Raw genomic sequence first — 27,630 nt, forward strand, 5'->3', positions numbered from 1 at the left:
CCAATTAAAGTGGATTTATACAAGTCAAATAAAATCTGCTTTATTACTCTCCTTGAGTAAGAGGAGTATCTGGCCTTTAGCACTATATCTTACGTCTGTGCATGTGGCAAGCTGCCCGCTAAAGTATGAATCCCTGCAGCTGACTGCTTTATACTGTCAGTGACAGCATATACTGCTCAATCACAGCAAATCGAGGGAAAGGAACAGACAGTTCAGCTGAAAAGGTTACAGCAAAGACCGACTAATCTCCTGTCTCAATACATTATCTTCCACACTGGTGCCCAACCCCGCAGCCAAGTGTTTTTCAGAGGCAGGTGCTTGTGGCCCGGGTTCTAGTTTTAATGGTCGGGAGAAGCTAAGCCCGGCTCAGTGATAGCTCTCAGTCTCGAGGGCCATATAATGGGCGGTAGGGAGCGGCTATCCCATGACATTTTCCATGTTGTGAACCCAGCACTCGGGAAATCTTAAAATCATTGACGCTGGCTGTGAAGCCAGGTGCGAATGATTTACCAGATGCAAGTATACAAGCATCTGCGTGTTTATTTAATGTGACAGACTTGGGCAAGAGACTAACACCATGTGAGCTTGCCCAGGACCCTGTAGTACAGTAACTTTAAGTTGCCACAGGCATCCTGGTTGTTCAGCTGCATTCGTGTTTGGGGTGGGGTACGTGGTTCTCCTTGGTATAGCAACTGCCCAATTTTTTAGCTTTTTTTAGAATCATAGAACAGTTTAGGTTGGAAGGGACCTTTAAGATCATCTAGTTCCAACCCCCCACCACGGTTGGTGACCACTGAAACAAACAAAAAGAAAGAGAACAAAAACCAAAACCAAAATACTGTTTAGAATTCCCACTCTGACAAAACAACATTTTTGCTTTTTCTTTTTTGTCCAGAATTGACATATTCACCAGATGGAAAATTTCTCCTTTCTAGCTAGCTGCTCTGCCTGGCACCATGAAGCACAAATCACAGGGAAAACCAGCTTGCACTACTGTAATCACAGCAATTAAAAACTTGTGGACTGTTGCTGCTGAAAACACCAATACATTTATACAAGAGCGCTGGACAACAAGTGCCAGGGAATTGACAAACTCCTATTAGCTTAGTATTTTACTCTTGGATGCCACAATGCAGACGAAATACCATTTTCTCAGACAATTCACACATACCTGCTAGCCACAGCTGCAGCTGGGTCCCCAGCTAGATGGGATTAAAGGCATAGTTTGAGAATTTACATAAAGGCACTATTCTGAATTAATGTGACACCAGGGAAGCACAAAAGCATACGTTTCTAATGGGAAGCAGACATAAATGCAACACAACAGGCCTTCTGGCCCTTAAACCAATGTCTGTACATGGTTGCAAAAGCCAAAAGCACAAAAACCTGTTCAGTTTGGCAAACCATCGATGATGGGCAGCACCCCCCAGTACTATGCCTCTAACCCAAGATGAAGGGTAAACATTACATTCTTCCAGCATGAGACAATCGCAAAAAAGGTCTTTGACAACAGTGAACGTGATCCAGAGCATTCATTTGGCAGATTTGGCAGACACATTTTATTACTATATTAAAAAAAAAAACAACACCAAACCCCAACAATACCCCCCTTCAAAATATTAGTTTTAAAAGTTACATATATATACATACAGTTACAAAAAGGAGAAAGTTGCCTCAAGAGTTCCAGTTACAGTAACAAAACATAGATGCATTTAGTGAGATTAATGTGTAATGTCATTGATCTGAATCCCTGTAAACCAAAGAAGTCTATTAAAATCTATACAAGATTTGTCAGACTAAACACGCGTTCAGTTATTAGAAGTCTTGTCTGTTCACAATGAATTCCACATACCCTCTACTTTGTGAATACAAAGTGTTCTAATATATTTACACTCCGAAGTTTAAACCACAGTGTAAAAAGAATAAACCTCTTTAGAAGTTACGACAGTTCTGTTACATTTTCTATCTGAAATACTGCCATGCAGTGCTTTTACCTACATCTCGGTTAGGGGGAAAAATACTCTTTTTTTGCCAGTGTAGTGCTGTACATTCTCCGTACTGCTCTTGTGAATTCTACTATGCAGCTCCATCAGGTGAGGGCCCAAGTGCATTTTCAGATATAGTGTCCTCCTGGGCTGGCGTGCTCTCAGGTGGGCACAGCCAAGGTGGCCTCGGGACCTGGCAGGACTCCAACGGCCACTCGTGCCTGCACCAAGCCCGTGCAGAACTGCAAGGTGCATCCCACCTCTTTAGTAGCTTTCATAGCCACAATTTTAAGGCCAGTAATATTAGATCCACCTCACGTAAGTGACGCTAACAGGTATCTTAAGCCTGTCATCAACACAGGCCTTATTTAACAAATGTTCAGCCAGGGCGGTATAGCCGAACCATAGCCTGTTTGTTTTCAGGGAGGATCGGGAGTGTAAAGAAAGGAAGGAAAGAGACCCCAATTAGCCTAGGCTGCTTGTAACTACATTACAAACTATCTAAGACTGAAAAAGTGACTGAGCACTGCCTTTTTTTTTTTCTTTTTTTTTTTTCTAAAAATACTTATTTCTCATCAGTACTGTTAAGTTATCCTTAACATAAACTCAAATAAGACAACACTGCCACTTTTCTCTGTATCTACACCAATAAATAGACTTAGGCCTCAAGAAACCAAAACATCTGGGATCTTCTGCATTTCCCATGATCACTATGATCACCTGAATTTCTTCCTGCTTTACTTTTCTCTCTACCTGAGCTCTAAACTCTAAGCATTAACTTTCTTGTCAGGGCTTACATTTGTCTTACTCCACTTGAGCATTTTCTATGCTCTTCTTTAAAACCGGTGAAGAAGTAGTTTCTAAATGAGTGACATGAGCCAGGGATTTGAATGTGCCATCTTCTCGGTACGTCCCAAGAATAAAGGCAAAGAGCTAAGCCTCTGTTCTGTATCTTCCATGTGAAAAAGCACAGAACTGCTCTGAGTCTGACCAGTTACACATTGTCATAATAAAGCAATCTCACAAGTTGCTAATAGAGAAACGTACAAGAGGGTGAACATTTGTTTTGTTTTCATTTATGCAAACAGATTAAAACAACTACAGTTGTCTATGCAAGACAACATACCAACCTATCTGTTTCTCATGCAGAAAAGAGAAGCCCTATTTGCTGACAAATCTGGGTGGTCTATTAAACGAAAAGGCAAATTACAAAAACTCTCGTAATTGGGCCACTAGACTAAAATGCTACTTTCATTCGCTTGGATAAATCTCTTCAGGCTCCAGTCAGACTACTTACCATGGACAGTAAACCAAAGCTCTGAGGCAGCCATATGCTGTTCCTACACTTTGACACAACAAACAACCACCTTGGTTAATTGTTTCTGATCCTCTCTGTAAGACTTTAGTCCCACATGTATATTTATCTTAATGAGACCACCTACCTCCAGAGCAAGCTTTTTTTTTTTGCTAAAAGAAGATATCCTGGGCACCTCCATAGTCTGTCTGTGTTGCTCCAGAGGGCTATCTATAGGAATAAGTGAAACTTCTCTTCCACTGAATCCCCATCCCCTCCCAGCCAAATTGCTGCAGAATTTACACACATTTTGTTGACAGATCATGGTCACTCTAACCCAACACACATTTTCTTTTTTGCCAAGTTCATAGGACTTCAGTTTGTATTTGTTGAATATATTTTAGAAAGAAGTTGGAGAGGTGCTTAAATTGGAGATGTACTGAAAATTATTTTAGCAGCAGATACTATTGACATAGCATCTTTGTAGTTCTGCAGATCCCCTAAAAAATGTTAGAAGAAGAACTTACTGTGTTACATCATACAGAGGAAATAAACAGCCAAGGATGGCAAAAACTCAGTCTCCAAGTTCTTGGGCTAAAACATCCTGAATGAACTTCAATGTACGTTGGTACAGGAAAGCATCCTTCTTCTTTGGCTTACAAATATTTAGATGATTAACATCCACTGGAATAAGGTCTCCAATTCCTAACTCTAGGAGAGGGAAAAAAAATAAGAAAAAACTACCAAAGTTCAAAAGATCACCTAGACTGAAAAGCGCATCTTGCATTAGCAATTCCTCTCTCAAAAGCAACTACTTCTGTCTTCAGTTTAACTGTTTTCTCTTCATTATTTTTTAATGCGCCAAAAGCATCAATACACACTGTTATAGTCAGATAGAGCTGTATGTTGCTACAAAACCCACACTGGTAAAACATCAGGTCACAGTTCTACGACACAAATGTACGTTTCTCCATATAGACAACTTTGAATACACAAAACTTCATTTACCAGCACCTGACTGACAGCAAAGTTCTGCCTGAAGTTTAAGCATTGACATTAGCAGGCACAGGGCATCCAGACTCTGATCACCACTAATTACCCATATTCCTTCTAAAATACTTTGATGTGGAGATTAAGAATGGGACTAGAAAGAACCTGAAATATGCCACAAATCACTACACACATTTCTGGGGAAATGAAAAATTTACATTGCTTAATTGCAGAATACAAATATTCCATTTACAGCTACTGATTTTGGGGCATAGTACAGCATTTATTCTTTCCAGACAGTTTATCACTACTAGCGAACTTTGAAGTTAGGATGCTGTAACAGTTTATTGTCTATTCACTCAGCCTCCTGAGAAATCCTCCATTTTGCTTGGAACCCTGTATCTTTAAGTATGTAAAATTACACTACAGCCGGATGAAGGTTTGCTTTCAGGTGCCCAAGCGTGCATGTAAGAAAAAGTGAGCGTATTGCTTGCCAACCTGGGTTTTGAACAAAATGAGTGGCGTGCCACTGAACCGCCACGTACCCTATAAAAGCTTTTGAGAGCTTATGCACTGCATTTGTGTCATCTCTAGAAGAGGAGAAATACGCTACAAAATTATAAGTGCACAGTGCTTATTTGCGCATTCTGTTATCCAGCCCTCTTTTTCATTTTGTTTTGTTAAATCAAAAAAAAATGAACGCCCAGTTTTTCAGGCCCTGCCAATAAAATTGCATCATCAACGTTTCCGCAAACAATTGCTTCTTGAGAAGACATACTGAAAAAATATTGCTAAATATTGACTCAGGAAAACAGGGATGTAGCATCTGCCTTTTTCAGAGCAACCAACCTTGCCTTGAACCTAGTGGACTGAGCTGGTGGAAAGCCTAATCTAAAACCCACCAAAGCAACGGTTTCTGTTCAACACCTTACAGGTAGCTTGGGCAGTGCAGAAGAGGGCTTTGCTCAGGAGAGACCTGAAAATATCAGGCTTAAAACAATTCTCTAAGAAGTTGAACCAGCATAAGCAAAGCAAGAGAAAGAATTGTTTGGTTTTCCTTTCTCCTACCAAAGGCAAAAAGATGGAGAGAACTCTTCAGAAGGCAAACTCTATTGCTTGAGGGCCAGAGATATGGAAGATAAAGGATTCTTAACACTGAAAAACAGCTTGTGACTTATTCCTTCCAATAGCAGTTTACTAATTTTCTTTCTTATTTTTTAAAAGAAGAAATAGCTGGAATTTGTGGGAGCTTCTGAAACACTAGTCACCCTACCTATATAAGGATAAACAACAGCTACTCATAATTAAAAGGAATGGACAAGGTAACATTAGACCAGGGTCTACCCTGCTTTTTTCAATAAGCAAGCGTTACTCGCATTTAGAAAAACCGAAAGAAACAATTGTTATTCTAAGATATAAATGTAGCTGCCTCTGATCTCAGCAGGGAGACTGTAGTTTAAACTCAGCCAAAAGTTTAAACAAAAAATGCCACAACATAACAGATGTATTTTTCTAGGTCTTTCCACCATAGCATTTATAATCCTTCCTCATTATTGATACTTACATGAATAGATACAAAATTAAATAAATTAAATGGCTATTTGACTTACTTGCTGATTCCAGAGGTACAACGTGCAGTTTTATCATGCTGCCTATGTGTGTTGGTAAGGTTTCTGCAAAACTCAGCACTGAAAATTTCTTATCTTTGGCAAAAGACAGGAAGTCGTCATTCAGCTCTTTAAGGGCAGGAGAATCTGAGAAAGAGCAACGTAATTTTTGCAGTGTTATCTTGAACATAAGATTATAGCATTTGTCTGGCAAGACTGCACTCCCAAAGAGATGTTTTGGAAAAATTAATACTCCAGCAAAAGGAATAGCATTTTGTTTGTAATCCCTTTTTCCAGCTATCATATGCAACCATTGTTTATTTCTGCATAGCATGGTATTTGTTTAGAAGATAAGAATCTGAAGTCCAGCACATGTTGAGTTACTACATAGCTAAATGACCCAAACTCATCTTCTATAAACTTGTTCTGACTCCCTTTTTTCCCCCCTTGCCTCTGCAATCAAATGAAAACAGTTACTCAGAATTACTTACAGTAATTCAACACACAACCCAAAAGATCAAAAGGGGGTTTGTTGTTTTTACCCAGATTTTTCTGACAGCACGATAAAAAAAAGCATTATGAACACATCAGCATAGATCCCCGTTGTTAAATGGTAGCAAAGCGAGCGTACCCTTGCTGAGTTCTTTAACCTCCACAGACGGAAAGAGAAGATATCTGGCATTTATAGAATATTCAGCCAGCTGGGAACCATGGTGAGGTACACTATAAAATATGATTCCTCTGGTGTTGTTTACAATTTTATCCATTTCTGGATTCTTGGAAGCATCCACCAGCATCTTTTTGACTAGAAGACCTGGCAACAAAAATGAAATTAATGCAGGGATTTAAACCACTGTGAAAATAATGATCATGCTATATTATCCATGAAACAACTAACCACATTCTTGTCCCAGTTGATTAGTCCTTAGTTTGTCAAATATCTAAGATTAAGTTGAAAAAAAACCAAATCAAACCTGAGGAGGCATTAAAATAAAACGTCAATGAATGATGCAAATTCGATTTTGGTTTGCTTTAAGTGTTGATAATGACATTTACTATATGCCTAATCATGGAGAAAATTTTGCCTCTGGTTTCCCATTTACATGAATTTCAAGTCATTGATTTTGTTGCTTTTAAATCAACACAGTAAAACCAAACAGCAATAAAAATCCTTTCAAAATGAACATGCTATTGAATATAATGCATTAAGAAAGCAGAAATCTATTTTCCATTTTTAGCTCTTTGCAAATTTTTTTTTGATAAACTATTCTGAATAATTGCATTTCAGACCGAATTTGGTTAGCAGCTTATTCTAAAATGCAACAGCAAATAAATGCTTCCTATCAAAGAGGCAATGCGCTTACCACCCATGCTATGTGATACCCACACCAGAGGTCTGTCTCCAATCCCAGCAGCTCTGAGCTTGTCAAGAAGCTCATTGCTCCTGTAAGCAATAGACTTCCTGCAAAGAAAAACCAAACACCAGCGTGATGAAGCATGACAGGTTAAAAGGCAACGTTAAAAAAGAATGAATTTTCAATGCTGTGCATTTATGAAAGTGAATTAGCTACATAAAACACTAATTACTTAATTATTGTTGCTATATTGAAAAATGCCAAAAACTTTTGTAAGGTTGGCTTCAAGGACAACAGGAATTTTGCTAAATTCAGTCTCTTGATCTTGCTAGAAAGTTTAATTTTAATTTCACTCACCACTCATTTCCTTTAGCTTTAATTCGACAAAACTCTTCATAGAGTTTTAGATAGTTTCACTTACACATTGTAACAAAATTATGCTTTCATTTTATGAAAGCATCATCAATGCATAATGAGCTTTATCCCCTAAAACAAGAATATACCTAACGTCTGACAAAAATGTACTTTGCTAAACAGTGCTCAAATTGTGGAGCAACATACAGGAATTTAATAACTAAGCGCATGATCAATCAATACATTAAAAAAATTGCAGATAGTGTCTTTTATACTTTCCAGACAATAATCTCTAAGTGCTTTGTACTAGAATAGTATAAAAGCACAATAATCTCCACTTTATAAATGAAGAGCTCAGCTCAGCTTTGGAAAAGATAAGCTATATGTTAGACATTGAAAATGAATCTGTGGTGGAACCAAAACAAAACCAATGCCAATTCCCATTCCGAGCTTGAAAGTGCAACACTGTTACTCCTTACAGTGTAACAAGAATCAAACATAGAAGATATTTCATGGATAATGAAAACATCAGGATATTGGGGCAACCACTGTGCAAAGTAATTCACTTCATCTCTATTCGTTCTCAGCATTCTCACTAGAAATGGCTTTTATAACACATATGAAAAGGATACTCAAATGTGTCTTTTCAGCTGAACAACAGGCTTTAGGATAGCTGACAGACATAAAAAATAACTTTTGAAACAGTGAATGAGCCTATACATTTAGGGCCATCATAAGGTTGTGATTCTACTGCTACATCTTTGCTCCTGCTAGTTAAAAATATCTTCAATATCTTTCATTTTTATTAACCGTATTATCAAATTCTAAAATAATCAAATACCATGCTTGAATGAGCATTAATAGCAGGTCATGTAATTTTCCATTTTGTAATGAAAAAGACATTACCTTAAAATAAATAAAGAAATATATGTTTATTTCTTTTTCAAATTTTCTTCCATTATACTTACTCTAGATGGACAAAGGAAAAAGGTTCTCTTAGAATCATAGAATCATTTAGGTTGGAAGAGATCCTTAATATCATCGAGTCCAACTGTTAACCTAGCACTGCCAACAACGTGGACGAGGGGATCGAGTGCATCCTCAGTAAATTTGCAGACGCACCAAGTTAAGGGCGAGTGTTGATCTGCTTGATGGTAGGAAAGCTCTACAGAGGGATCTGGACCAGCTGGATCCATGGGCTGAAGCCAATGGTATGAGGTTCAACAAGGCCAAGTGCCAGATTCTGCACTTGGGTCACAACACCCCCCTGCAGCGCTACAGGCCTGGGGAAGAGTGGCTGGAGAGCTGCCTGGGGGAAAAGGACCTGAGGGTGTTGGTCGACAGCCGGCTGAATATGAGCCAGCAGCGTGCCCAGGTGGCCAAGAAGGCCAACAGCATCCTGGCCTGTATCAGGAACAGTGTGGCCAGCAGGAGTAGGGAAGTGATGGTCCCCCTGTATTCGGCACCAGTGAGGCCCCACCTCAAATATTGTGTTCAGTTTTGGGCCCCTCACTACAAGACAGACATTGAGGTGCTGGAGTGGGTCCAGAGAAGGGCAATGAAGCTGGTGAGGGGTCTGGAGAATAAGTCTTATGAGGAGCGGCTGAGGGAGCTGGGTTTGCTCAGCCTGGAGAAAAGGAGGCTGAGGGGAGACCTTATCGCTCTCTACAACTACCTGAAAGGAGGTTGTAGCAAGGTGGGGTCGGTCTCTTCTTCCAAGTAACAGGCGATAGGACAACAGGAAACGGCCTCAAGTTGCGCCAGGGGAGGTGTAGGATGGATATTAGGAAAAATTTCTTCCCAAAAAGGGTTAACAAGCATTGAAACAGCCAGCCCAGGGAAGTGGTGGAACTACCATCACTGCAAGTATTTAAAAGACACGGTGCTGACGGATGTGGTTTTGTCATGGACTTTCCAGTGCTGGGTCAATGGTTGGACTCAATGATGTTAAAGGTCTTTTCCAACCTAAACAATTCTATGATTCTATGAAAATTATATGCTTCGTTTTATCATGAGTATAAAGTCAGAGTACAGTGATTTTTTGCTGTGCTTATGAAGCAGTATTGGGTCATTTTAAGTTTAAGAAATATTCCCCTTAAGATATAAAATTGATGCTATATTTACAACAACTAATAGCATAATTTAGTGTCTCCCCTAAACATGAAGCAGAACAGACTGTAAGAATTTAGGAAGTTGCCACATTCATGAAGCTAAAAAGCTCAAGCACACCATGACCATACCTAATGTTTTTCCAAACCTGATTTTCACATGCAACAGAGAAAGGTAAATTCACGGTTTCACACCAGGTGATCCCAAGGATCAGCTTTACATGTCTCCTTCCTGCCCCTCCTCCAAACTGCAGACACTACATTTGTTACCTGTGAGCCTCAACAGGACATTTTGCTTTCCAGTCACTCAAATGGGTGTCGTATTCCACAGATATGATTCTAAGGGCAGGACAGTCTGAAGCCAGCCACGTCTAAATTAAAGAAAAGTGAAACCAAAAGGAGCTTATAATTGAAGTACTTAACAAACTCTTGCAAGCAATTTATCAGCAATGGAGCAAAGATGTTACTATGGGGATAATATCAAAGAGGATTTTTGCTCTTCAGTTAATCCCCAAATACAACTTACACCTAGACTGCTTTTGTTTTATTACATACTGGTGAACTCTAGCCCGTTCCCCAGCTACAAAGTAAGCAAAGGATGGAGGTGGGTTACTAACTCGTGCGTTCCTGGCTCCCTCTCCTGGGTGAAACAAGAATTACTAGAGATTACCAACAGGACTGATCAGTTGAAGTTTTACAGAGATACTTTGGTGGTTATAAAAAGGTATCTTCTGGACAGCTCTCATTATTGAGAAAACAGCAGACGCATGTGGAAATGTTATTGTCTTTTTACCTTTGGCCAGCACTGGCTATAGTCCTCTTCCCCTTCTGAAGTCTTTTTATCCGAACGCCGGTCAATGTCTTGCTGTCGCCAGGTTTTAAATGCTGCTCCCAAAAGACCATGAACAAAAAGGATGTCTGCTCTGATGGGCTGACTGATACAGAAAAAGGAATTTTTACGAGATGCATGGTACATATTCTTGTAGCAAATTAAATTTACACAGAACTTTTAACTTAAGGGATGCCAAAATGCTATTTTTACCACTATATGTGATTTCTTATCTTATGGACAGCATTTAATGACATTTCAAAGAGGTTACTCAGATCAAGGCAAAAAACAGGGATCCACCCAGAAGAAAGACATATAAAAAGAGGTATAGAAAGTACCCACCTCACAAATAATACTTTTCTATAATGAAAAACATTCTCTCCAGCTACTGTTAATACCGCTTGATAGCTCCAGCTTTATCATCAAATTAAATCTTCACTGTAATCTCACTAACACCAGTGACCCTGGGAATAGTTGCCACTAAGTGACATACCTCATTGGAGACTGCTTCAGTCCCAGATACACAATCACTATTAAAAGAGATCGAAGCTGTAAAAATTAGACCAATATGTGCTGCTGCCAACAGAATAATTACAAGGCACTATATCCCAAGACAGCCAGTGCAAAGGTTAAGTGGTTGCAACGCACGCAAAGCAATAATTCATCTCATGGTTTCTGTTTGGATTTTTTCATGCAGTACAATACTACTCGTTTCATGGCTGTGGACTGCTCCCAGCAGTTCTGTTGTTCTCCTATTTGAGAATCTAAATTCAGTCCTCTCAACCCACCAAAGAACAGGAGGAGCAGGTGACATGAGTACAGCAGCACTCTGATGGCAACTCTTCCAAAGTTTTGTACCTGAACAGCATAACAAGTAACTCGAAGTACAGCATGTACAATATCTCCTTCTGCTTTACCTGCTACGATATTGTGGATGTAAGACATAAACACCATCGGGATACTTTTCTTTCACCATGTCCCTGTCTAGATTAGCCAAAGCTCTGGATGCATGAGAAGACTGAATGACATGTGGGGATTTCATTACTTCAGCAAGTACAGAAACCCAACCTACATTGAAAAAATAAAGTATCAGGTTAACTAATTAGAAACATCACCCAAACAGAGTAATTGAGAAACATCATTCTTCAAAGTATACTTGTGAAAATAGATGTTAAAACTTAAGAATGGTAACATCAAAATGAATTATTTCAATTCACTCTCTTTACCGCAGGAAAGCCAATGCTAAATAAGCAGAACCTCCAAAATGCAAAAATCCAGAGCAGTGAGGCAATGTATTTTACTACTGTTCAGCTTACAATCTGAAGGAGAACCCCTTCTCAGAAGAGGGTCAGTGCAGTTGTCAGAGAGAGAACAGATCTCGAGCCTTTTTTTTGCAGGTAAGATGCAGGGAAGACAGAGAAAAGAAATGTCCCAGAGAGAAAATGAAGCTTAAAGCATAAGACACAGAAAACAACCCACAGGAATAATGGCAATTGGAAAAATTGATGCTTGCTGTGAGAGTATAACCATTTCTAATTTTAAAACCCAGTGCGTGAAAAACTGTTTAAGGAATTAAAATGTCCTCACTATTCTAAAATAGTACACTATTTATACCTAAGGAGCATAAGAAAATTAATGAAGGTAACCTTTGAATGCATTCCTCAATAAAGTCACAGCTAACTCAAGAAAAAGACACTTTGTAATACTTTACCTAAGATGCAAAATATAGTTTCTTAGACACAGACGGGGATGTTCATAGACTACTGAGGAATGCAAAGGACTATCTTTTATACACACAGAGACACATATGTTTCTTTAAAATCCTGATAAATCTTGTTGCTGCTAGCAAAAGTGGTCTATAAAAAACAAAAGAGAAGTCTTATCAACTCTTGACCAGCAGTATCCAACTGCTCATCTCTGTCCGGTTTACTGTCTAAAATTCCTTTCGTTCTGAGACCTCTGCCCCAGGGAGCCGCTGACTCTTCTGTCACGATCTCTTTCTCTACACGTATGGTTTTAGCAGCCATCATAAGAACATAAGAATGATGCTAAAGCTCAGACCAAAGGTCTTTGTGGTCCAGCTGTCTTTCTCCAAAAGTGAGCTGTAATGGAAGGTGCAGAACAATAAAAGAATAGAGCAATAAAAGGGCAAGTATATGGTGCTGATTCTCCACTATACGCTCTCAGTTTTCAGCAAGCAACTTGGTTTCTGTGTGTAGAGCTTTACGGACTTCTTTCTTTCCATGAATTTGTCTAATCACTTTTTGAAGCTTTGTAAGTCTTCAACAATTACAATGCTTTGTGGCAAGTTTTAGTTTGGTTATGCACTGTATAGAAAAAAAATATATTTATTTGTTCTGCCTCTTGATAATTGATGTACCAGAACCTTTGGTCTTGCATTACGAGAAATGCAGATGACCATTCCCTCTTTGCCTTCCCTATGCCAGGGAGGATTTTATAAATCTCCGTCATATTCTATTTCAGTTGCTTCTTCTGTCTTCGTCTAGTTATTTGCTCTTTATACCACAGCCATTCCAAATTTTTAACCACCTTCACAATCTTTCGCTGTGCCTTTGCTACTTCTTTTTGCAACAGGTTGATTAAAAATGCACACTGCATTTAAGAGGCAGATACCAGCTTGGACGTACACAACAGCAGATTGATATTTTCTGTTTTTCTTTTTATTTCTTTCCTAATAAGACATTGGGAATTATTTATTTGGTATAGAACTTTCATTGCGGTATTTAGGGGTATTAAAAAAGGGGCATCAGAGCAAAGCTTAGCAGAAGTTACTAGCCTAACATGAAACAAGGGAGGGCAGGAAGGGGCAGGAAGGCACGTTTCACTTTGTTCCAAAAGGTAGGGACTGAACGCTGGTCTGTTCCTTTATAAGACTAAAACACAGTCAAGAAAAAACAAACAAACAAACAAATTCTAATCTACAAGCTAGATGATCTGTAGAAGTAGGAAACTCAAAAGATTTTTGCTAGTATGTGAACTGAACATCAACCAAGTCCAAATTTCACCATCCATCAGAATCCGAACACCTCTGTAGCACTGACGTATATTGACTAGACAGCATACAGGAATTTTTAATCAAGACCACCTAAACTGTCTATATTTTTTGTATTAAACCCAATGACAACACCTACCCCTTCCCCCAAATCTAAATCCCACAGCACTACCATGGTCCTTTGCATTTTACAAAAGCACTGAATCCTCTGAAAATTTTAGAATAGAAATCTGACATTCAGACTGCTTGCACTTGCTTTTCTTTTACCTGCACGTACTATGGATGAATGAAGACGTTCATCCAAAGCCATATTTCCAATAACGCGAATTATGTTCCTTTGTATTTTTGCTGAATCTTTACGTTGCTGGTATATCCTCTGCAGTAGCTGAAGGCCTCCTTTAGCTTCAATTTTATCACAGTGAGAAGAAACCTAGCATTATACAGTAAATACAATGACAATAAGTACACATTCTGCAAAAGGTTCCTTGAGATGCTGTTAATCACAAATTAGGGAATTTTAAGGAGCTGATATGATGCAGAGCCCTTATTACCCAGAAATTTTTATTAATCTAGAACTTATTATGCCATAGTTGAAGAGAATGTAAATACTTTAATAAGTTAAATGCATGATTTCTAATGGATTGATAACCTGAAAGATGCTGAGTACCATCCCTCTACTCTCTTCCACATCTGAGGGACACGAGATTGCTCTCCACTTGGCATGATGAAATTTTAACTAAAGTTCAAGGGTCTGAACAGGACAATTGTCTGCATTTGTTAAAGCACTATCTCAACCAGAGCTACTTGTCTTCCTGTTCACCATCAAAAATGCAATCATTATAACCCCTTCTCTTTGAAACGCAAAGGTATTTCTACATTCCAAATAGTACTGCTATCATTATTGATCTTAAGGGCAACAATAGATTCTAGTCTATGCAGATGAACATGTACTAATTACTTGTAGTGTCAACTACTGATATTGGCCAAATGCTTATTACTTGAACGTGTTGTCTACAGTGCTTAAAAACGTGTAGTAGTTACGGAACTGCTGATGTCCTGAAGTCTGTGGCTTTCAACAAAGACACACACACATTTGGAATGAGTACAGTCACAACTTGTTTAAACTGAAAATCTGGAATACACCAAATTCTAGACTAAGTCAGAATTTCTATGTATATGGAAGATGTGAAAGGAATACTGGCAAAGTGCACTTTTTCCATCCCTACTACCAATAACAATTTGGTATTCTCAACGCTGTTTCTCAATGTCCTGGGCTTCTGAGCAATTAAATGCATGCAGAAGAATGCAGCGATAGGAAACAAGAAGAATCACTGTTACACAAAGTCTTCCATACTCTTCGTCTGTGTCTGCAAAGAACAGACTGGTCCTGGGAAGATGCACTGTATTAGCTGCATGCTGTGCAATTTTCTGCCCAAAGGCAGTGACCCTTGAAGGAGGGGCCTTTGTGAATAGCCAAGGTTTGCATTCTGTTCTGGCTTCTGATTAGAGTGAATTCATGAGGCTACTTTGCTTTATGGAAACCTGGCGCTAGAGTTGGATTAAGAGCCATAAGAAGAGATCACTTGTAAGCTTTCTGAACTGATGTACACCAACTCACACACATCCACACATACTCTGCACTAAGAATTTCATATCATCAGTATCTTGCTTACTGAGAAGCTGCAGAGTGGAAACATTAAGTGTTCCTTCATAATATCTATCTCCAATGACTTTGAATGTCAGTGGGAGGTAGCCCTATGCAGAAAAGACTTGTTAAATCCTCCAGACTTCAAGCATTCTCTTCTGCTTTTCTGTGTCAGAGCCGCCTTTCTACTTCTTGAAAGATAGATACAGATATACTACAGGAGAACTTACAAGGGCTAATTAGAAACAACAACAAAACTTACATACACTTCCCATGACAAAAACTGAGTTTGTTATGTTGCCTTCCAATTCACATCAGTTTCAGTTGTCTGAACACTCTTACAGAAGGGGCGAGGGGTAAGAGACAAGGAAATGGCAACTCCTTCCCAATATATGAGAGAGCATTAGAAAGGAATATTTAAAAATGTAGCTTTTCAGTTATAGTTTAAAGGACAAATTACCTTAGAATGCTGTACTAAAGCCTGCAAGCAAAAGAGTTCCACTGTCTCTGAAGGGACTTTACCCAATGTCTCACAATATGGAAGTCCATTTCCTCCAAAACACCATAGGCCTCCCTGAAATGAGAATCAGTAAAAATTATACCACATTCCAAATGGCTACATAAAATAAGCATTTCTAAACTAAAACATTAGGTGTGTAATGTTCTATAGAAATTGCTATAAAGAGTGCACAGCATGCACACACTTTTCAAAATGTACAAATTACACAGGAGTACACTATAAAACCATCTACTATTTTTAACTGAAAATATTAACTAGATTTTCAGTCAGTAGTCTCCATACTCTATTACCTTCAAAACACACAATGAAGAGGGAAAATGTAGCATTTTCATGTTCTTAATGAATGTCTTAATTTAAGATAATTTGCTTAAGCATAAAAAGCAAGAATCAGACTGCATCTAAATTTCCACAGTTGCAAAAACGAGAAGAGGAGGAAAAAAGGTCTTCAAAACATAGCACAGTCTCTGAAGACCAGTCTCTCAATCATGCAGTAGGAAAACCAGCATAACTTCAATAAAAAACAGTTTTCTAGAACAGCATGATTAACAAAATGCCTCCAAATGTGTTGTCCTACCAAAGCTCCCTTTGTAGCAAGAGCTCTGGTTGTGAAAACAATAAAGGAGTGATAGTGTAAAAATATTACACATAACTGTGTCATAGGAAATAAAAGGTTATTGCACTTTGAAAAATCTAAACAAAGCCTGACAGGCATCATTATTAAAATATGACAGTCATTTTTACTATTGCATCTTACAAAAAATCATAATCACTGATTTAAAAAGTCACAACTTTTTAATAAAAAATAAAATGCACAACAGATAGTGGATCACACTAGCACTACAATTATTATTTTTAAGCAATAGTGATACTTAAAATGACATTCCTAAAGCCACTTGGGAAGCTGTTGGACAGACAGAGTTAAAGAATTCCTAGTTTCCAAGTCCAAACGGACCACTGGACTCTTCCAATTCTGGTCTTGGCAACAGTGGACTATTACAGGGAGGCATTTCTATGTGATATAACAAGAGTTTACTATTCAAGGTGTGCTAACAACTTATCAGTTTGCTAGTAAGACTTAACAGAGGTTTAATCATCTCAGTAGTAAAAGAACACTCAAGCAATGACAAGATGAAATGTGAAAAATCATTTTATGAGCCCTGCAAGGGGAAGGAAATGTTCTGGACAAAATGTTGAAATATCTGCTTTATGGGAAGGCTTGTAAGTAAAGACATAATCTTTCACTAGACCAGTTAGTACAGCTGGGAAAGATAAACAAGCTTACAAGCAGACAGACTGTGTGTAGAAGAGATTTTACTTATGTTGTACAGTCAAAGTCTCTGTATTTCTCTTCCTCTTATAATGCTCAAAAACATGGAAATAGGTTTGTATCTTTGAGCTCTGCAGGAACAAAGAACCCAAATAGTTCTGTTCTGCATGTGGGAACTCACCCTTTGCGCAGCGAGAGTCTGACTACTTTCACGTAAAGCAAGAGATGTGAAGTACTGGACACATGGATCAAGACCAGTCTGAGGTAAAGATACTAACAACAAGCGAAGTTCATCTTCTATGGGATAGTCCTGTGAGAAGTAAGCACAAATAGCTCTTATTGTGTTCAAAGCATGAAGCAAAGCACAAGGAAAAAAAGAAAGATCTGAAATAAGAGAATCATCCGTATTAATAAAGCCATAAAATACAAACCCCAGACTTGAGTGCTCTGCAACTTCGGCTTAATAGTTACACCCGTAAAGACTTTGGAAACTGATAATTCTAAAATGACCAACCGAGTGATGAAAAGCAAGCTTTAAACTTCATACTTTGGTGGCCTTATAGGTCTGAAGGGCAGAAGGAAAAAGAGTGCCTCTTGGCACAGAAAGCTTAAAAGCTCATCCTTACCTACACAGTAATTTTGGTGCTGCTCCATTAAAATAAATGTATAAATTACTAATAAAAAATACAGACAACGTTTCTTTCAAGCCTTTATCTTAAAAAAAAAATCATATAGATGTTTGTTTAATAATCCAGGGTAGATGACAGGAAAATAGATTCAACAAAGTGATTTTATTTGCCCACAGTCATGGAACTTGCAGTTATTCTAATCCTTGCTACAATCAGAGATGGAGATACATCTGATGTGCAGAGCAACAATTGCTACCCCAATGATTTTCTTCAACTTCCTAAGCAGCAGATTGGGAACTCTTAGCTTCAATCACCTAGCAATCATACTGCTGTAAAAATAAAATATATACACAACCATATACTACTATAACCTAGTACTTCAGGACTGACAGATACAGATCCACCACCATGTAATGTTACAAAGATAAGAAAGCAAAAACTGAGAATATCACTACCTATCAAAGCTGTTTTTCAGATTTTTGTTGGTTAAGATATACAGGTATTCTCTGACAGGGACTTCTGCCAGCATTCGTTCTACTAGCATTACAAAAGACCTCTTATATTATGCTTTATGTGTCAATTCTGTTTATTGAAGAAGCTGATATGATGACATGATTGCTCAAACCATCATAGATATAGATAGATATAGATACACACACTTACTAATTAACACAAAAACAAAGCAAGGCCAAATCTATCCAATATGGATTTGTTGGTACTCAGAAGCTGGCAGTAAAGACGTCGGCCTACAGCAGAGCACCACACTCGCAGTGAGGTTGCAAAGGCCTCCAGGAGTGCTCTCTACGTGTAGTAGGATTCTGTCAGTACCAACAAAGCAATCTAGGATGACTTAATATAAGACTGCTTCACATTGCCTATTAGGTACAGACAGGCAGTGTGTGTATCAGGCTGGTAACTGGCTCAAACTTCACTGCTGGTAAATATACAATGTGGATATACAGCCCGAGAACAATAATTTATCTACACTCGTATCCATCATGTCATTCACTAATGCAGATATACCCTAGGGGTATATCACTATATTCTAGTTTTGTCTTTTGGTCTTAATTTTACTACTCGTTAGTTACTTTAGAAGAACTCCACTTCAGTACGGTTACCGACAACAAAAGCATTGCAAACAAACAAGCAAGCAAAAATCATCTAATAGCCACTTTTCATGTACTTACATTCTTTATTTTTGGCATTGGTGGTGGAGGCAGGAAAAAGCGAAGGTCAACATCTTTAGATCGAGCCAGACCTATAGCAGTCCTTTGATCACAGGTTTGGGCAACTGTACCATACTGATAATCTGTAGTACAAGAACTTCAGTGTTAGGGTTAAAAATAACTTTAAAAACTAACCTTAAATATTTCATTTGGTTTAAAATGTAGTTTCTGATCTATTTTGTAAATATACTTGAAAAAAGAACCATGTCTCTGCAATCTACTTAAATAAGCTCTTATTTTGGAGCCACAAGTTCTAAAAGATAAAAATTGTGGATGTCAGACCAGCACTATACTGAGCTGAAATACACTTGGGCACTGATTGTTCATTATAGACCAGTTTGGTAAAGGTCCTCAGATGTAAATTGAACACAAGCAAAAGCAAACGTTCAGTATCGCCACTGTGAAATGAATACAAGAAATACAAACCCAAGCTTAATCCCCTGAGCCCGAGTTAAAATTTGAAAGGCATCTTGCGTACTTTTTTCTTTAATACTTTTCAGTATTAAAAACCAGTACCTTAAATCCAAACGCTGCAAGGCACTTAATTATAAATGATACAAAAAGCATGTTTCAATAAAATTGTTAATGACACAAAATGAGGTGACCTTAGAAAAGGCTGGATAGCACCACAGTACAGTTTTAAGTAGCCCTTCCTTATTGAAGGGAGAAGACAAATTTTCAGTTACCCTACTGAAGGGAAACCAGATTTAAACAGTACCTACTGTTCCTTTCCAAAACCTACCTACTTTATAGCTGGAGAAATTGGAGAAATTACATACTGAAATTAAGAGGTAAACTGAAGGAAAAGAAAATATAACCTTAAAGTGGATCAATACTGTTTTCTATAAAAATCTGTTTTCACCACTGTTACCGTTATACAATTCTAAACCAAAACTGAAAAACTGACAAGCCCTTTAAAATATACTTTTCACAAACAGTCACAGATTGGCCACATTTTTGCTTTGTTGCAGATCACTTACAGCTGCACACTGAAGTCACTGAAGCTGTGCTTTTGACAAGCAAAATACTCTATTTACAGTCATAGTTATGCTGAACAATTTGGTCCTAGCTGTGAAAAGTCAGCACATACTTTCAGTCTCAACCTTTCCTGGACTCGGTTTTGGAGTATCAGGTTAAAAAAAAGCCGATTTCCCTCATGAGGTAGTTGGCATGAATAATTAGTGTTTGTGAAACATCCAAATACTACAACAATGAGCACTACAAAGGAGACAACAAAAAGCAACTAAATTTCCAAGTACTGGCCATCTCATGCACTGAGATCCTGAGATCACCTGCTAAAAGTATTCTCCTACAAACGTGAGACATTTTACTAAATTAGTACACAAAGCTTCAGCTTTGGTACATCCTAGCTCTCAAATGTTTTCAAACACAGCTCTTTGATGTAAATTGCTTGGGGAAATTAATTATAAAGAGGCAATCTGAAACAAGATAAATCCCATGGCATGGAATTGCACTGGAAGAGTCCTCAACTGACTGGTTACCAGAATAATGAGAGTCAAGATTGGAGTGTCACCTAGTTTATGTGGACTGGTGATGGAGGGGGAAGGAGGACACACATACACACACACACGCCCTTTACGTGGGGTTTCAGGGGTATTTGCTGCTACAGAAACAGGGAGGACTTATTACTACTGAGTAATAACTAGGATGGAAAATGGCTTACAAATAATGCCTGCACATACAAGTCCTCCACCTCTAGTTTGTCATTACTCCCTTGCTATTACTACCTATCATCTCCTAACCAATTTTTAACCTAACCATGGCCTTAAACTCACTCCTACAGAACCTTATAAAAATCGCTGCCAGAACTTGTGACCACGTTAGCAGCCCCAACAGAAAAAACAAGAAACTAATGAACATGAACTGCTCTCCCACACCACAGCAGTGGTTTCAGTTCTCTGGTGGGGAAGCGGAGAGAGACCGCACTGCAGACACGCTGTATCAGAGTATTAGGAAAGAACAATTGCTTGAAATGTAAATAAAAACCCCATAATTTAGACCAAATTTCAGAATGTATTTACACTTCTTGCAGCTACTAGGTTTTTTTCATGTTGGCAGCAGACTTGAAACAGCTAACTGAAACTTTGTTGCATTTCTGGGATGAATTAGGCTACATCAGCATACATTACCGTGCCAGTGACTGTTGTTCGCCAGGTCTTGTACAGCCTGCAGTCGGACCTCTTTGTCTTCTGATTGACTTTTCTTTAAGAGAAGCCATAAGGCACATTCATGATCTTCTCCATCAAATGTACCAAATTGTTCTTTTACCAGGAAAGAAATAAAACCCACGTTATTATTAATGAGCATTTTAACAGTCACATTTCTATTTGTTGAGTAAAAAAATCTATTTCTTTTAATATCTGAGTCCTTAACAGTAATTTAGAGCATAATGTTTTAATATTAAATTAGTACAATAAACAATGACAGAACAAGATCAGTAAAATGCTGATCTTTAAATCAATCGGATGGTTTTGATTCATTTTAGTGGCATCAAGTTGATATTTCATATACATATGTTAGACGCAACCCTTCGCTGGCAATTACCAACCAGAATTGCCAGCTTCCAGCAGGAGCTGGAAATGATTAGCAACTCTTGAGGCTCTGACCTTGAACAATTCATTTCATAGCACGACAGTGGAGGTACGTATTGCTATAATTATTTAACAGATAGTTAAATAAGAATAGATAGTATGCCTGAGGAGCACAGTTTCTTATATGCATTGAAATTCTTATTTTAAATTACTCTAAAAAGCAGTGCAATACTGTTACAAAAAGACTGCTGCTTTCAGTGAATATTGGCAATTCTGATAAAAGCATAACATACTTTTCTAAAATGAAATTTTGAGAGTATTTCATCCTCCAAACGCCTTTTGTACACAAATCTGGTATCAAATATTAACCTGGTATCTTAAGCTTCAAACCTCTTCTGAAACAGGAAAAAAAATCTCAAATCTCTTCCTAACCATCACTTTCATTTACTTCAGGAAAAGAAATGGTTTTAATGCATAGAAAATATACTAATATTCTATATTAATGTAGAAAATTGTAAGTCATATTGACACCATTTCAAACACAAAATAACATGTTAAGTTTGTAAGAAAAAATATTTTACTTTCTAAAAGGCTTATGTTTTACTATTCAAAAATAATAATGATAGATAAAGCTGTGCATTCAACACCTACCATTAAAAGGTCTCCGGAAAATTTTAGCTTCTGTTTCTAGAATTTTCCTCACTGCTTTATGGATTTCTTTTCTGGCTTGGTATGTGATCCCTATAAGAGTATTTGTAGATTACTGGAAGTCTGAAAGACAGTTCTCTCAGATTTTTTTCATATCTATATATGAAAAAAAAAATATATATACACACACATACGTACAGACACATATATACAGAATTATCTCATATATAGAGAACTGTATGTATAGAACTATCTTAAAAAGCCAGCCACCAGCTTAAAATAAATTCGGTGACATTGTGAACAATATTATTTTTGTAACAGATCTCAGGAAATATAAGCTCCCTTATATAAGGGTGACTTCCATAAACATTCTATTCTCTTCAAATTCTATTTTTAGAATCCAAACAATTATGCATCTTACCTTGATATTCACTTGGATTTAGAGAAGCTGTACGTACATATACATAGGATTTAAGTTTTTCATGATGTATAGCTTGAGTATCGATTTGCAGTAACTTCTTTAAGGACAGGACTTCATACGTAATGAACACAAAACCTCTTTAAATAAAAGAAAAGTGCATATGAATATTAATTTAAAAATATGATGGCAAAAATATGTTAAACAATCATTTTGGTACAAATCATCCAGATTTTAACAAATATATAATAGTCTGCAGATTATTTCAATTTAACAAAGTAGAGAAAAGACACTAAAATGCTCAAAATAAGTAATAACTATCAGAAAATACGCTTCAAAATTATATTCTACCATGTCTAAAGGTCCCATAATATTGTCACATTTTTGAAAGGTACATGAATTAAAATTTTAACTCTATACATAAGTTACATATATTCTTGTCAGTTACAACTTACCCTAGTATAAGTGATCCAGTTATCTTTGCAATTTTTCCTTGAAAAAATGAAAAATTAATGTCAAACGAAGTTGTGTGCATCACCTCAATATAAACATAGTTATCAGACACTGAGAATGTCAGCCATTAAGAGTAAGCTTTTTTAAATTTTTCTATTGCTCTCTGGCTTTCAGGAAATCATTACCTAAATTTCCAAACGGAGAAAAGAGTACTTGACTAGAATTTCCTGCTCTCCTAAGCAAGATGATAAAACATGTATCCTGACAGTGCTATTTACTTTGAATATAGCCACCTATCAATTACATTCATTGCTAAGCTGCAGGAATCAACAGTAAACTTTCTCTGCCTGTATCATTAGCACTCATTTGGAACTCTAGATTATTTTGTTAACTTTTTCTTACATGGTGTGTATATTTTTTCAATGTATATGAATACATACAGGAGTATGTGTGTTCTTTGAGAAGTTCTGCAGAGTCTGCATAAGAAAATACATTTTTTAAAAAAATTCCATTATGAATTCCATAATATGAATCTAATTTATAAAGCAAACAGCTGAATAAACACATGCCACTCGCAACAATTTTCCTTTTAAGTCTAATGATTCCTGTGAGATTTGAGCGCTTTTGCCTGGACAAAGTTGAGCTGATTAGCTGGATGTAAGGATCTCAATACAGAGAAACTCTATTATTTAGCAGTGAAACCCAATGGAACACATCTCACCTATCATGAATAATTTCTTTTCCTCAGTATGAATTGGGAGAATTGCCCCACAACCACTGCCACCAGGTTCTGTCTTTGTGAGACCATAAGAATTTTGCGTGCAGACAAGAGGGAACTACATGTTGAAGAAATAACTGGCAGAGACGATTGAAAAGGAAAAAAAATGTAATGCTTCCTGTAGAGCAGAAATGGAAACAACCTATCTTTTAATGTTCAAAAACAAACTTCAGAATCGTAAAAACTGTCATTCTATACAGAAGGCATCAAAGAAAGCAAAGATTAAGCAGGAAAGATTGCAGAACTAATATCAATAAATAAGGAGGAAGAAACAACAGAAACATACTTTATTCATGGTTTACAGATGTAATTGTTTCATGGATCTAGAGGTTACAAAAAAAATCAGATACAAAATAGAGTTTAAAGAGATTGCACTTGGAGGGGGTCCTCATCTCCTGTTCCAATTCCAGATAATCTGCCAGTGTCCTTTTACATATCACTATGCAAAGCAAGGTCAAAAGCAGACATTCACTTTAGGCAAATAAGAGCTTTTGATCACAAAGTATTCAAGGATTCAGATCTTTTGTATCATTTAATTATACACGGCTTTATACCAACACAGATTTTTCCTTTTTATTAATACCTCAGATCAATACATATAGAACTGTGCTTACTGATATCATTCCAGGGTAGGTGTGTTTTTGTGGCTGGACCAGAGGTTCCTATTTGTCTATAGCAAAATATGCAGTAGGCGGCCACTGACATTCTGTGTATTAAAAAAAAAAAAAGAAAAAAAAAAAGAAAAAGTAATGATTGATTTGAGAATTAGAGCAGAAAACCTGTAGCAGTTTTTTTCCTGCCTTTTTACAGCACAGGTCATGATAGCAAAGGTCACGATATACAGCAAAGGTCACACTAAACCATATTTGTGTCATTTCACTCCATATAAAATGCTCTAATTAAAGAAGTCTATAAGCTCCTCAATTTAATAGGCTGCATTTCGACTACAAGGAAAGTTTAAAGCAGTTTTTCATACAATTATGTGTTATTGTTGATTTTAGTGACTCTTATCTCCAATTAACTTCTCTGCTTGAAAGTCTCCTTTCCTACTTCCTCGTAACTCTCCCTTAAATACCAGCCACGGTCATATCTCCATCAAGACATTACTCAGTATGACATGGGCTTTAATACAACTCAGTCACCAACTGCTTTTAAAGTTGATAAATGATTGCGTTAGCAAGTATTTTGGCTAAAAAGGTTCCAAGAACTACTACATATTTTTGCCTTTAAAGAGTAAATCCGACTAATATTTCAAGAATGTAAAAACCCTCTAGTTAATGAAAATAAGTATTGGTTCTAAAATGCTCTGAGTTCATGGGCTCATGAAATTCATAGGGCATGCTTACACATAAAACATAGAGGACACATCTCATTCTAGAAAAATTCTTGCACATGCAAAAGAATGAAAACCTAGCCATAGCCATGAAGAAGAGGAGAACCTTTTCTAAAATTAAGACCTTTGCAATGCAACATTATGAAGACACAGAATACAGACAGACTAATTGCACTGTATTCACCGAATGCTGAAATCAAACTAGATTTTTTTCTTCCAAACAATCTCACAAACACACATAAGGTATTTTAAAACTACCAAAGTTCTGAATGTACAAGCAAACCAATGCAAGCACGAATCTTCTTGACAGTAAAGGTCTCCATGGAAGTAGTAAGAGTTCTTCAGAAATATGAAACAATTTAGTCTCCTGACGTACATATGATGCAGAGCACTGAATTTTCTTCATTTTACAGGTAGGAAGATGAGTAAAGACAAGCACACTGCAACCTCCTTACACACTCTAGATATCACCTTGCATCTTTGAACAACTAGGACTATTCAGGAGGGACCATAAAGGAACCATGTCCTTTGGACCACTGATCAAGTCTGTATCTTAACCTCTGCACAATGACGTTCAAAGAAAGTATAATCAAGCACAGAAAACTAAGGCAATTTAGGCCATGCAAAAGCACCAATTCCTGTTTCTATCACTCACATATATTTACCATTTTATGTATTAGCAAAAGCTACTGCCTTTACATTTGATTTATATAAAAAAATCTTACCTAAGTTAGGAAAATAAACAAATTGGCTTTGTCAACCCACAACAATCAAGTTCTGCATGTTACTTTTGCTGGACTTAATCTCAAGTCTTAGTATTTGGATTTAAAACTACATCACTCTTCTCATATTTATCAAATTATTTTGTTAGAAACACAGACGTCCTTATTAAATGTCAAATTAAGTCTATATCACCACAATGACAATTAGCTCAAAATGGTAAAATGTCATGTGTGTAAATCTTGATCAGTAAATCTGATCTTGAAATATGGGAGCCCTTGATATTCTCCTTGAATTTACGGTAATCTCTACAGACCAAAAAAAGAGCTTTTATTGGTTTTATGTCAATGTCCAATTTCTCTAAACAACAGGACTTTTTTGTTTCCTTCCATTAATAGCCTTCCGTCTTTTCCTGTTTCCCCAGAAGTTTTGATTTTTCCCTTTTCTCTTGCTTGTGTTTGGGAAATTTTGGAAAAATGTCAGCATTACTCCACCACTGACACAATCACAGCAGCCAACTTTTTGGCTTCTGTCATTTCAGTATTGTGTTTATCCATTCACTTTAGCAGAGTACACAACACCATGAGACACTTGTAAGGCATTAATAATCAGTCCTCCAGAGGCACTTCCCCTGCCTCTAAACTTTCTGTCTAATCTTTACTATCTTTATTCACAGAACCACAGTACTCACCTTTTCCTAACTAATGACAGTTTGTAACCGCAATAAACTTGTACTTCAGTGACAGGAGGCACCAGAATTCCCTGAATTCAAAACATACACCTGCAAACATAGGAGGGCCAAAGCGAGTACCATTTCTCTGTTGCCAGGAACCTCCGTTCAGGTCTGAGAGCAAATATGCTTACGGATATACAAAGATAATGCAAAGAGGCCCAATCTGCACCCTGTTTCACATCTGTCTCAGGAAGCTCTGCAGTCTGCAACGAGCCCCTGCACCAGCCCATGCAAAAGTTACAAGCGGTAGGTCAAGAGGAAACAGCCTCGAGTTGCACTAGGGAAGGTTTAGATTGGATATTAGGAAAAATTTGTTCACTGAAAGCGTTACCAAACATTGGAACAGGCTGCCCAGGGAAGTGGTTGAATCACCATCCCTGGAGGTATTTAAAAGATGGGTAGATATAATGCTTAGCAATACAGTTTAGTGATGGCTTTGTCAGTGTTAAGTTCATGGTTGGACTTGATGATCTTAAAGGTGCCTTCCAACCTAGACGATTCTATGCTGAGGCTGTGCAGTGACAACGTTTCTGTCATTACCCCTGCGTGGGGCAGGAACACTGCTGCCTCGCAACTGCATGACTAGGGTATATTTTAAAAAAAGATATGAAAAAATACAATTTTTGTCAACGCAACATCTAAACGGCCAAGGAACAAAGCGTGGGTAACTCCGTGCCTCTTTCCAAAGGGGAAAAACCCGTTTTGACACCCTTCGCACGGAGCAGGTGGAACCCAAGGCACTACTATTATTCCTGGAGGTGTTTAACCAGCCCGGGCCACCTGGGGCCTCCCCACGCCCGGGCGGGGCAGCGCGGCTCGGCCCGCCGGGGCCGGGAGGTGCGGGCGCTCGCCGCTGTGCACTCCCGGATCCGTGAGGGACTTCGAGGCCGAGGTCGTTAAAAATTATAATAAATATTAGATCAGGAAAACACACCGCAAGTTCTCTGAGGTAAACAAGCGCCCCGCTTCGGCAGGCGGTGACAGCGGGGCTGAGAGCCCCCGTGTCCCTCCCCGCAGCCCGACCCCCACCAGGCCCGCCCCCGCCACTACCGACCCCACTCCCCCGGGCAAACGCCATCGCTACCTTCCGCCTCCGCCTCTCCGCCCAGCACCCGGCACGGGCGCCCGACGCGCTCCCGTGACGTCAGCACGCTGCAGGCGGCCCAACCAATC

At 38.0% G+C, this 27,630-nt stretch overlaps 1 protein-coding gene across 5 annotated transcripts; it reads right to left on the reverse strand.

The window, feature by feature from the left end:
- Positions 1 to 1,538: 1,538 nt before the first annotated feature.
- On the reverse strand, positions 1,539 to 27,616 carry SERAC1 (serine active site containing 1). Of its 5 annotated transcripts, none has more exons than XR_010070334.1 (18): positions 27,542 to 27,616; positions 24,286 to 24,377; positions 22,896 to 22,932; positions 22,444 to 22,580; positions 22,026 to 22,115; positions 20,973 to 21,104; positions 18,784 to 18,905; positions 17,149 to 17,277; positions 15,641 to 15,754; positions 13,803 to 13,965; positions 11,440 to 11,590; positions 10,487 to 10,628; positions 9,964 to 10,064; positions 7,241 to 7,338; positions 6,508 to 6,690; positions 5,880 to 6,023; positions 2,957 to 3,990; positions 1,539 to 2,926 (listed from the first exon to the last, which is right to left on the reverse strand). XR_010070334.1 is itself a non-coding variant. In XM_063329399.1 (18 exons), exons 3-18 carry the CDS (start codon positions 24,374 to 24,376, stop codon positions 3,854 to 3,856), a joined length of 1,971 nt encoding a protein of 656 aa, XP_063185469.1. In that variant the 5' UTR covers position 24,377; positions 26,416 to 26,505; positions 27,542 to 27,602; the 3' UTR covers positions 1,539 to 3,853. The 5 variants fall into 5 exon arrangements, 4 of the variants coding, with proteins under 4 accessions (XP_063185469.1, XP_063185471.1, XP_063185472.1 ...); XM_063329399.1 differs by adding an exon at positions 26,416 to 26,505 and having other exon boundaries at positions 1,539 to 3,990; positions 27,542 to 27,602; XM_063329401.1 differs by adding an exon at positions 23,615 to 23,748 and having other exon boundaries at positions 1,539 to 3,990; positions 27,542 to 27,589.
- Positions 27,617 to 27,630: the final 14 nt, after the last annotated feature.

This window comes from Chroicocephalus ridibundus, chromosome 3 (genome assembly GCF_963924245.1).
Source record: "Chroicocephalus ridibundus chromosome 3, bChrRid1.1, whole genome shotgun sequence".
NCBI lineage: Eukaryota > Metazoa > Chordata > Aves > Charadriiformes > Laridae > Chroicocephalus > Chroicocephalus ridibundus.